The 12400-nt window shown below is 40.0% G+C and overlaps 1 protein-coding gene across 2 annotated transcripts in view; it reads right to left on the reverse strand.

Moving 5' to 3' along the window:
- IPMK (inositol polyphosphate multikinase) overlaps nt 1-12152 on the reverse strand; it is a 77278-nt gene extending 65126 nt beyond the window's left edge. For both annotated transcript variants that reach the window (XM_003919541.3, XM_021943439.2), the window contains exon 1: nt 11608-12152. In XM_003919541.3, the coding sequence (XP_003919590.1) occupies nt 11608-11797 (190 nt within the window). In that variant the 5' untranslated portion in view covers nt 11798-12152. The remainder of the gene's footprint in view (nt 1-11607) is intronic.
- Between the last annotated feature and the right edge of the window lie 248 nt (nt 12153-12400).

Consider the following 12400-nt stretch of genomic DNA (forward strand, 5'->3'; position numbering starts at 1 on the left):
TGATGTGGGAAGTCAGAGACCCCGACCAGAGGGACTGACTGAAGCCACAGCAGAAGAACATAAATTGTGACAATTTCATGGACATTTATTAGTTCCCCAAATTAATACCTTTACAATTTCTTACGCCCGTCTTTACTGCAGTCTCTGAACATAAATTGTGAAGAATTCATGGACATTTATCACTTCCCCAATCAATACTCTTATAATTTCCTATGTCTGTCTTTACTTTAATCTCTTAATCCCATCATCTTCATAAGCTGGGGATGTATGTCGCCTCAGGACCCTGATGATTGCGTTATCTGCACAAATTGTTTGTAAAGCATGTGTGTTTGAACAATATGAAATCTGGGCACCTTGAAAAGAACAGGATAACAGCGATTTTCAGGGAATTAGGGAGCTAACCATAAGGTCTGACTGCCTGCAGGGCCAGACGGAACAGAGTCATATTTCTCTTCTTACAAAAGTTAATAGGAGAAATATCGCTGAATTCTTTTCTCAGCAAGGAATAACTTTGGGAAAGGAATGCATTCCCAAGTGGAGGTATCTAAAATGGCCGCTCTGGGAGTGTCTGTCTTATGTGGTTGAAGATAACGGATGACATAATGCCCTTGTCTCCTGCAGTGCCCTCAGGCTTGCTACGATTAGGACATTCCAGCCTGGCAAATTCTAGTCAGACCGGTTGTCTGCTCTCGAACCCTGTTTCCTGTTAAGATGTTTATCAAGACAATGCGTGCCCAGTAGGACATGGAACCTCATCAGTAATTCTAATTTCGCCCTGGCCTTGTGATCTCGCTCTGCCCTTCTGCCCTTGTAATCTTTTATTGCCCCTTGAGGCATGTGATCTTTGTGATTTACTCCCTGTTCGTACCCCCCTCCCCTTTTGAACTCCCTAATAAAAACTTGCTGGTTTTGTGGTTCGGGGACATCACAGAACCTGCCGACATGTGATGTCACCCCCAGAGGCCCAGCTGTAAAATTTCTCTCTTTGTACTCTTTCTCTTTATTTCTCAGACCAGCCAACACTTAGGGAAAATAGAAAAGAACCTACATTGAAATACTAGGGGTTGGTTCTCCTGATAAGACAGGAGGAAAACTTGAGCCGATGAGCTCAAGACCAGACTCGGCAACATAGTGAGATCCCATCTCTACGAAAAATAAATGAAAATTAGCCAGGCATGTTGGCACATGCCTGTAGTCCCAGCTACTTGAGGGGCTGAGATGGGAGGATCACTTGAGCCCAGGAGGTTGAGGCTGCTAGTGAGCTATGATCACACCACCGCACTCTGGTCTGAGTGTAAAAGACCCTGCTTCTAAAATCAAACGGAATAAAACAAATGAAAACAACATATTTGCTTTTATTATTAGAAAAGAAAACCTGTGATATAAGAAAGTATATACATCATATACATACTAAGAGAATAATAGATTCTGTTTAATCTCAGTTAAACACAGGGTATTTTAACAGCCAGGCCCTGTAATCCTAGCACTTTGGGACTCCAAGGCGGGTTGATCGCCTGAGGTCAGGAGTTCGAGACCAGCCTGGCCAACATGGTGAAACCCTGCCTCTACTAAAAACACAAAGATTAGCCAGGCGTGGTGGCACGCGCCTGTAATCCCAGCAACTTGGGAGGCTGAGACATGAGAATCTCTTGAACTTGGGAGGCAGAGGTTGCAGTGAGCTGAGATTACACCACTGTACTCCAGCCTGGGCAATGGAGCAAGACTCTGTCTCAAAAACAATAATAAATTAATAAAATAAAGAACATTTTTAAAATGTGAAAAAGGTACTGAGAAAATATTTGACAAGGCAATGCCTGAAATGTTCTAAAAGTATTAAGAAACATAAAAACATGCAGCCAAGATGCTCAGAGAATCCGAAACAGACTGAAATATATCAAACCCCTAGACACTTTTTAAAGACACAGATGAGTTAAAAGTGAAAGAATGGAAAAGATATATCATGCAATTATTGCTCATAAGAACGTTTGATATAGTAATATTATATATCAGACCACATAGTATTAGAGACAGCAGACTACAAGAAACAAAACATTATATATAAAGAGAGACATTTCACAACAATAAAAAGGTCAGTTCATTAAGATGATACAAAAATTCTAAATATGTGTGTACTAAATTATTTGGTGGTTCAAAATACATGAGAAAAAACTGACAGAACTGAAAGGGCAGACAAATCCACAAAGGACAAATCCATAATTACTTTCTCAACAATTGATAAAACAAATAGAATAGGCTGGGTGCGGTGGCTCACACCTGTAATCCCAGGACTTTGGGAGGCCAAGGTAGGTGGATCACGAGGTCAGGAGTTCAAGACCAGCCTGGCCAACATGGTGAAACCGCCATCTACTAAAAATATGAAAATTAGCTGGGCATGGTGGCACGTGCCTGTAATCCCAGCTACTTGGGAGGCTGAGGCAGGAGAATCGCTTGAACCCAGGAGGTGGAGGCTGCTGTGAGCCAAGACCATGCCACTGCACTCCAGCCTGGAGACAGAGCAAGACTCCATCTCCAAAAAAAAAAAACAAATAGAATATTAGTAATGATATATAAAACTTGAACAGTAACAAACAAGTTGACCAAATTGACACCTGTGGAATGAATGCTATATCCAACCGAATATACATTCTTCTAATATATAAATGGAGCATTCACCAAGATTGACTAAGTGCTGGACCATAAAACAAGTCTAAAATCTAACAAGATTGGAATCACAGAGAATATTCACATAGGAAATATTCTCTGACCACAATGGAAGTAACAATAAGATATTTGGGAAAATACCAAATACTCGGAAAGTAAACAACACCCTTCTAATTATTCATGTATCAAAATTCACAAGGGAAATTAGAAAGTATTTTTAATATAAATTATAATAAAAACTCAACCTATCAAAATTTGTGAAATGCAGATAATGTATTGCTTAGTACTTAAAGGGAAATGTGCAGTTTTAAATGCTTGTATTAGAAGAAAAAGGAAGTCTCCAATTTAAGATGCCAGAAAAAAGAACGTATTAATTCCAAATAAATAGAAAGATAGGAATGAAAAATCAAAGAACTAAGAAATGGACAATGAAGAAAAATCAATGCAATTTTAAAAAATGGTTCTTTTAGATCGTTCCAGGAACATAAGTTGGTTTATATTTCAAAATGAATAAATATACTGATGTTTTGAGGAGACAGAGTTCTCACTGAGGAAGAAGGGAGATGTAAATACAGAATAGAGGGAGACAAAAAAGAACTTCATGGTGTTGAATTTAAATTATAGGTAGAGGGATTAACTCAAATGTTTAATAATATGAAATTATACATTTCTTAGTCCAGTCTGTGAATGGAAAAATAGCAATCACACCCAAGAAACCATGAGCACACCTAGTGGCCAGACCATAGTTTCTAAATACCATTTACCCCTAAAGGAACAAGCGTTTCTTGAAGAAAAATGGCTCATTTCAGGGCCGAGACAGGGAAGACACAAAAGGAATGTGGAATATCTTTTTATGCCAGAAAGTTAAAAAATGTTTTAAAAGAAAAAACAGGAAATATCAAAAAGACATAGGAGCCAACTTGAAGTTCCCACTGCTCAAATCTGAGACAACCATAACATCAAGCAGCAACAATAATGGATAATATCTATCCACTGAAGTTTGAAAAAAATCCACCTTAACAATAAATGAGTGAATCAGGAGGAAAATCTATTCCTTAATATAGAATGCCAACTAACAAATGTAACAGAAATGAGGACTGGGCACAATGGCTAAGGCCTATAATGCCAACACTTCGAGAGTCTGAGGCGGGTGGATTGCATGAGCTGAGGAATTCAAGACCAGCCTGGCCAATGTGGTAAAACCACATCTCTACAAGGAAAAAAAAAAAAAAATTAGCCAGATATGGTGGTACACGCATACAGTCCCAGCTACTCAGGAGGCTTAGGTGGGAGCATCACTTGAGCCTGGAAGGCAGAGGTTGCAGTGAGCCATGATTGTACCATTGCACTCCAGCGTGGATAACAGAGCAAGAACCTGTCTCAAAAAACAAAAACAAAAACAAATGTAACAGGAATGCTAGTTAGAATATTACTATTTTGCAATTATCATAGTACTATGTGAGTCTGTCAAATATTATCAATCAAGGTACAGTTTCATGAGGAGCAGCATATATGACAGTTTCAAAATATTCCTCTCAAATTACTTAACAGCAAAAATGATAACTTTCCTGTGGAAAAACCTGGCAGAAATCACTTAACCAGGTGATCAGTTACATCACCAACAATGCAACTGACATCCTATGTCTTACGATATGCTTTGAGGACATGACATAGTCATATAATATTCTCACCAAAAATTCATAATCTGAATACAATCATGACAAAACATTCAGACAAAGTGAATTTAAAGGACATTCTAAAATGTTATACACCCTATACTCTTCAAAAATTCCATGGTTATGAAAGATACAGAAAGAAGTGCTCCCAATAACAGGAAACAAAAGAATCCTAACAACGAAATGTAATGTGTGATCCTGGATGAGCGAAAGTGCTGTAAGTGATATTACTGGAATAATGGCAAAAGCCAAATGCTAAATACTCTGAATTTTGTAATTTTACTATGGTTAGGTAAGAAAATTGTCTTATTTTTAGGCAATATACACAATTATTTAGAGGAAAGAGGTTATGATATCTAAAATTTATTCTTAAATGTTTATGCACAATCATCATATACAGAGAGTAATAAAGCACATGTGGCAAAATTAATATTAACAATTGATAAATCCAGATGAATGGCATACATTAGTTCACTGTACTATTCTGGCATATTTTTAATAAATTTAAATTTTTTTCAAAAAAAAACCTTAAGGCAGTACAATTTACAGTAAAAGCAAATACTTAAGGAAAAAGCCTAGTAAACAATATGTAAGTCCTGTAAACTGAAAACTAGGACTCACTGAGAGAAATTAAAGGACTATATAGAGAGATATACCATGTTCAAGTATTGGAAGACTCAATACTGTAAAGAAATCGATTCTCACCAAAGCAATCTACAGATTCAAGGCAATGCCAAATAAAATCTCATCGGGTTTCTGGGGAAAAGTAATGAGTTGATTTAAAATCTGTATGTAAATGCAAAGGACCAGAAAAAGCCAAGACAATCTTGAAATAGTTAAGCGGGATGCATGAATACTTATTACAAAACAACTTGAATCAAGATCGTGAAGTAGGATAAACAAGCCAATGAAAATAAAAGGCCAAAAGCAAATTCAGGAAATTGATTGAATATGCACAGCTGAGCTGTAAAAAAAAATGAGGCGGAACTCTAAGAACTGATATATATCAATTTCTAGGATATAGTCTTAACTCTTAAAAACCAGGTGAAAAACAGTATATAAAGCATACTAGCTTTTGTATCAGAAAGAAAGGGAGATAAAACTTACATATCTGTAAAAAGAACTCACAAAGGATAAATCAGAAAACAACTTGATTACCTACAAGAGATGCTGAGGAATGGATGGGTGGAGTGATAACGAAGTGACATTTTTAATTATACTTTTCTGTAAAGTTTTGTTTTTTGGAAGCATGTTAATGTTATGAGCTTTCAAGTATATAATTAAACAAACAAAATTTGAGGAGGCAGGGATATGAATTTAAACAGAAACAAATTAACCCAATTGTATTTCAAATGAATACTACTACTGCAAAAAGGGAGAAAAAGAAATAACAACCAAAAACAAAAAACCTAATCCAACTAACTTTTGTTTTTTTGTTTGTTCTTTTAGACAGTCTCGCTCTGTCACCCAGGCTGGAGTGCAGTGGCACAGTCTCCGTTCACTGCAACCTCCGCTCCCAGGTTCAAGAGATTCTCCTGCTTCAGCCTCCTGAGTAGCTGGGACTATAGGTGCCACCAACACATCCAGCTAATTTTTGCATTTTTTTGTAGAGAGAGAGTTTCGCTATGTTGGCCAGGCTGGTCTCGATCTCCTGGCCTCAAGTGATCCACCTGCCTTGGCCTCCCAAAGTGCTGGAATTAGCCACCGTGCCCAGCCCCAGGTAATTTTTGAACACAGTTTATACCCTCAGTATAAGAAAATCTCATCCTGAATTCACGGTTCATGTCCTTTGTAGCAACATGGATGAAGCTGGAAACTATCATTCTAAGCAAACTACCACAAGGACAGAAAACCAAACACCGCCTGTTCTCACTCATAGGTGGGAACTGAACAATGAGAACACTTGGACACAGGGCGGTGAACATCACACACCGGGGCCTGTCATGGGATGGGGAAAGGGGGAGGGATAGCATTAGGAGAAATACCTAATGTAAATGACGAGTTAAGAGGTGCAGCAAACCAACACTGCACATATATACATATGTAACAAACCTGAACCTTGTACACATGTACCCCAGAACTTAAAGTATAAAAGAAAACAAAACAAAACAAAACTCATCCTGAATTCTTTATTCTAGGCTTGTTTTCTGAAGTAGTATGGGTGTAGAAATTCTGAAAATTATACGATTAAGCAAAAGAATAAACATATTAATATCACTGGGAGCCAGGGTTCTTACTAGAGAAGAAGGGAAATACAAATTTAGAATCAAGGGAAAGGAAGAACTCGGGTTTAAATGAAATACGAAATTACAATTTCTAAAATATTTATACATACTTTAAAAATCATGTCCATTGAAAAGTCCTGGAAGAAATGATACTCCAACAGCTATTACAACACAGATCTTGGTTTCTAAATACCATTTTCCACCCAAAAAGAAACCAGGGCTCCTTGGAGAAATGGTTGACTCTAGGGCTGGGGAAGATAGTTATGAGAGAATTCTAAAAAACCTGTTATGACAGAAAGGAAGTGCTCTCAATGGTCAAATTTGGGACAATTTGAGCAACAAAATAAATAAGTTCCTTTTTTAAAAACACTGAGATGTGATTAAAGTCAAATAAATAAGTTTCATAACGGGTAATGATACATGTTATCAAACAGGAATCCACGATGCAAACTGATTATAAATAAGGACATAAATACTTAGGGGTAAAGGGAGAGCTATTTCTCAGAATGCTAGCTGTTGAAGCAGACGGAGTGAAAGAATGGGGGAAAAAAATCACAATTTTGTAACTATCAGAATAAACACAGCTTCAGGCAAGAATCAACAGATGCCAAATCTAGGGGTGAAGTTGATGAGAACACGGATAGCTGCATAACTGTAAAGTGTCTCCTCACATACAGCTTATTAATTGTAGAAGAGAAAACATTAACTATATACTGAAGTCAGGCATGGTGACTCATTCCTGTAATCCTAGCACTTGGGGAGGCTGAAGCAGAAGGATCACTTGAAGCCAGTAGTTCAAGACCAGCCTGGGCAACAAAGCCAGATCCCATCTCTACAAAAAATGTAAAAATTAGCCTGGCCCAGCGGTGGCTCACACCTGTAATCCCAGCACTTTGAGAGGCGGAGGTGGGTAGATCACCTGAGGCCAGGAGCTCGAGACCAGCCTGGCCAACAGGGCAAAACCCCGTCTCTACTAAAAACGCAAAAACTAGCCAGGTGTGGTGGCACACTCCTGTAATCCCAGCTACTTAGGAGGCTGAGGCATGAGAATCACTTGAACCTGGGAGGCAGAGGTTGCAGTGAGTCAAGACTGTACCACTGTTCTCCAGCCTGGGCAACAGAGTGAGACTCCATTTAAAAAAGAAAAAAATTAGCCTAGCCTAGTGGTGCGCACCTATACTCCCGGCTACTCAGGAGGCTGAGGCAGGATTGCTTGAGCCCTAAAGTTTGAGGCTGCAGTGAACTATATCATGCCACCGCACTTCAGCCTAGGTGACAGAGCAAGAGCCTGTCTCAAAAAACAAACAAAATTAGATACTGAAGAAGCCAGACTACACTTGAATCAGACAACCAGAATTAATCCACTACTAAAGGGCAGCTATTGTTAGCCTCCACTTATACAACGTTCCAGCTGGAAATGTATCACCTGAATCCCATCATAAGGAACTATCAGAAACTCAAATTAAAGAACATTTCATAAAATAACTGGCCTGTTCTCTTCAAAATGACAATGTCATAAAAGACAGGGAAAGGCTGGGGATCCGTTACAAATGAAAGGACACTAAAAGACATAACAACTAATTGCAATAAATGATTCTGGACCGGATCCTGTACTGAGAAAAACAAATGTGATAAAAGACATTACAGTATTGGAACAGTTGACAAAGCGAGAATATGGACTATAGATTAAAGTATTATATCCCTGTTAAATTTCCCATAGTTGATCAATGTGCTGTGGCTACAGAAGAAAATATCCTCATTCTTAAGGAAAATACACTGAAGTATTAACATGTAAGGTGACATAATGTATGCAACCTACTTGCAAATAGTTAAGAAAACATTATTTGCATTGAGAGATAATAAAACAAATTTGGCAAAATGTTAATTTCTATTGTTCTTGCAACTTTTCTGAAGGGTTGAAATAATTTTAGGTCAATGTTTCAGAGGATATCTAATCAAAAGAGACTACTAAGCCAAGATAATTGTAGGTCTTTCTCCCCCACAACAATTACCAGTTTAAATCCTTGTTTTCCCTATAGACTGCCCCATTTCTACATCCTATATCGGATCAAGAAATAAATATCAGATTTCCATCATTTGTTTAAAACTTTAAGGACTTTTTAAAGAAATTGATATTAAAAGAATGTTATGCAGAAAAATATTTATGCTAACTTTGGTGAGTTTTGGGAAATTATATGGATTTTTTTGGTGAAAACTTCCTATAGAGATAGGTACACAATGTGCAAGGTATGCTATAATATACAAGAATGTTTAATAAGTACATTACTTATCACAGCAAACAAATGGTGAAAAGTTTAAAAATCTACAATTAGAGAAATAAATAAATTGTGATACATTCACATTGTAGAACACAATTTTTAGAAAGAATAAAGTATGTCGTAAGTACAAAAATATAGGTATAATACATGATATAATACAGAATGAGTGAGAAAAGTTGCTGATAGATTTATTTGTATGAAAAAACAGAACTGTGCTAATGTGTTTATGTATGTGCCCAGAAACAAAGGCCTGAAAGGATAGACAGGAAGTAGTTACCAGTGATTGCCCCTGGGAGAATGAGTAGGGGGAAGGGCACTACTCAAACTGAATTTTTTTCCTAAAAGATCCGTGTACTATACAATTTTTACAATTTAAAAAACAAAATACTTTGTATTCTTAGAACTGAGATTTAAATGTACTTTGATGAAATATGATTTTAGTGAAGAACATAAAATATAACTGATATCTGAACTACCAATATATGCTTGTTACTTAGCATATATAACAAGATCTATTTTTCTGCTCAAGCACCTTTGTTCTATCAAGTTCCATGAGTTTAATTTTTAAACTAGCAAAGCCAACAACTCCTTTTTGGAAATAGGTAAAATAGTCCTAAATTGAACATTTCTGGTTACTTAATGATAGTAACACAAATTTAAAAACAAAACAAATACCAACATAATGTCCTTAACAAAGCTTATCCTGAGAATTACTTCAATTGACAGACCAAAGCATGATCTAAATGATATTCTTTAAACTGTACATGACTTACGACAGTGGAGAAACATAATAAAACTGTTGAACTTTGAATCAGTGACCATCTTATCCATTTTACAAATAGGGAAGATAATCATCATTCAAGTATCCTTTTACTTAACAATACATGCAGGATTGTATAACTATCTGAGAATTAAATTCAACAATTTATTAGGTTGATAGCACAATATGTTCAATCCATTCTACTATGGTGACACACAGACTGTCCCTACTCAAAAGACCCTTATGAAACTGCAAAAAAATTTATTTTACATGGAATGAAATAATAAAACTAAGGAGTACTAACTCCAGAATCTAAACTTTTCCTTTAATTAGGCAATTTGGGTGACAAATTAACTTTTCAGCCACTATTTGCAATAACTCTCCGAATGGGATCACTATTACATACTGTGAAAAGCAGTGGTTACGCTCTTAAGTGACAATCATCATTTAGATAGTTTTTATGTTGAGATTTCTAAAATCTATTCTCCTTTGCATATAAGTCAATCTCTAGGGACCTTTAGGGAAACATTTACTTTTTCAGGCATCTAGAATATTATTAGGAATATTAAAATCACAATTTATTAATATAAATCAATAGGCATTCCTCTATTAACTGAAACCCCATGAGTACTCTCAAATTCTCATTACAAGACACCGACACACAGGAGGAAATAAATGTCTATACTGAGCACCTTGAGGAGGTTGTTTCTTTACCTCCGTGTACTAAAAGAACCGTCAATTTTCACTATTCAATATTTCCCGACTGTTACTGAGTCCCAGTCCGTGTACAAGGCTATGAGAATACAGATTCCCTCTCTAACCTCTATGAATTCACAGTTTAGTGGGGAGAAAGGCACACAATTAAACAAAGTAGGTAAAAATAAAAGTAGTGGAAAACGTCGCTTTGAGAAACAGCATATACTCAAACTAATACTTACCCATTTTCTAAAAGCCTTGAGTTGTTTCAGCAAACACAATACATGGTGAAAAAAAACATTACTCCAAGGAAGAACTCTTGGTTTCACAATTCTTAACATATTGTAACGTGACTTTAGGCACGTCATTCTTAACCAGGGTTGGTCTTAGTCACCTCGTCTAAAAATGCCAGTATTAGCAACCTAAACCCGAATCATTTCACCAGCATAAACTAAATTGTATCTAGCGGTTCTTCCGGGTCAAAGATCCACAATACTCACATACTCATCCATCAGATTACCCAAGTAATCATGGCCCAGGAAACCACTACGAGTAAGCTAGATGAATTAGAGTTCCTAAACTGAGATAAGCTTTAAACTTGTGAACTCAGAAAATGTATTACAGTAGCCATGGTACAGCCTTATAAAATGAACAAGAATAGTTGAATATTTTGTGTATCATTCTAGTACCATACCCGTGTGAATTTCCTACCAGGAATCCGAGTTTCTGCACTACTGGAACCACGCCTCCCAGAGAAATCAAGGAGACACCAGAAAAACCTCCTCAAGGGACAGGGAAAAATCACAGACAAGCTTTCTTCCCTTCTCACCTCCCCCTACAAAAAAAGCCCAGTGTTTTTCTTCCCCTCCAGCTATGCAGCTGCACCCAGCAGAGAAGTACTAGATTAGCATCATCTGCATTTCATTCCTTTTCTTTTGCAATAGCTACTCGCCTATAATAAACAGACCTTGTGCTCAAGGGAGAATTTACTTCCCCGTCCAGTAAAAATGAAGTTCCTTATTTTCACTAACAACGCCGTCTCCAATCAACACCCAACCTCCCCGGGGGGTGGGTGAGACCAGGCACGCCTCTCTCTGCCACCAGTGCTGCAAGCCTGACGACCCACACCCTAGGAATTGTCCCACTTTCCGACCCCTTGTGCTCGAGCGGCGAGGCTTCGGGGGACAGCGGAAGAGGCCGGGGATTTGGCGTGCACACCAGGGGGGCCCGGGAGCGCCAGGCTGCCTTGGCTGGCAGGGGGCTCGCGGAGGCGGAAGGGGAGCGGCGAACCCCGTGCCACCCCCACTTACCCACTTTGTCCTTCCCGTACATGTGCCCGGCCACCTGATGCGAGAGGGGTACACAGCCGTTGAGGAAGCGGAGTCTGCCGCCCGCCGGCTGCGGGGTGCCCTCAGGGGTGGCCTCGATCGCCGGTGGGGTCCGCATTTCTGGGGGACCCGGCGCCTCGACCCGGAGGGGGGATGGTGGCTCTGTTGCCATAACGAAGAGCAGAAGCGGTAGCGGCAGCGAGAGCAGGGAAAAAAATAGGGCAAGGGAGTGGGCGCCGGAGAACCCGGGGGTCGCTCAGGCTCGGGCGCGAGGAGGCCCGGGGGTTCCCGCGGCTGGTGCCCGCTGAGGCCCCGGGAGGGGGCCCATGACGCCGCGGGGACGCGGGCGCTCCTCTGCCCAACTCGGCGGAGCGCGGCTCCCGGCTCCTGCTCCTCTGCCGCCTCAGCCGCCGGCCCCGGCGCTGCCCAGTAGACAGAACCGAGCCCAAGAGCAGCAGCAGCGGCGCCCCGCGCTCCCTGGGGCCCTGACGGCGACGGCGGCCCCACCTCCTGCGCCCCCGCCCCCTCCCACCGTCCTCCAGTCCGCTCAGCTACCGCGCGCGCGTCAGCGCCGCCTGCACCGCCGCTACTGAGCATGCCCAGAGGCCGTCCGACAGGACACCCCCCTGCCATCAGCGGGGAGGGCGCGCGGCGCTGCCGGGACCTGGCGACGGCGAGCAGGGATGGGGCGAGCGCACTCGTGTTCCTTCTCACCCCCACCTCGCGGGCATTTCGAAGTCTCGCGTGCTGCTGTGGCTTCATTCATTCAACACGC

Source organism: Papio anubis, chromosome 11, assembly GCF_008728515.1.
Source record: "Papio anubis isolate 15944 chromosome 11, Panubis1.0, whole genome shotgun sequence".
Classification (NCBI taxonomy): Eukaryota; Metazoa; Chordata; class Mammalia; order Primates; family Cercopithecidae; genus Papio; species Papio anubis.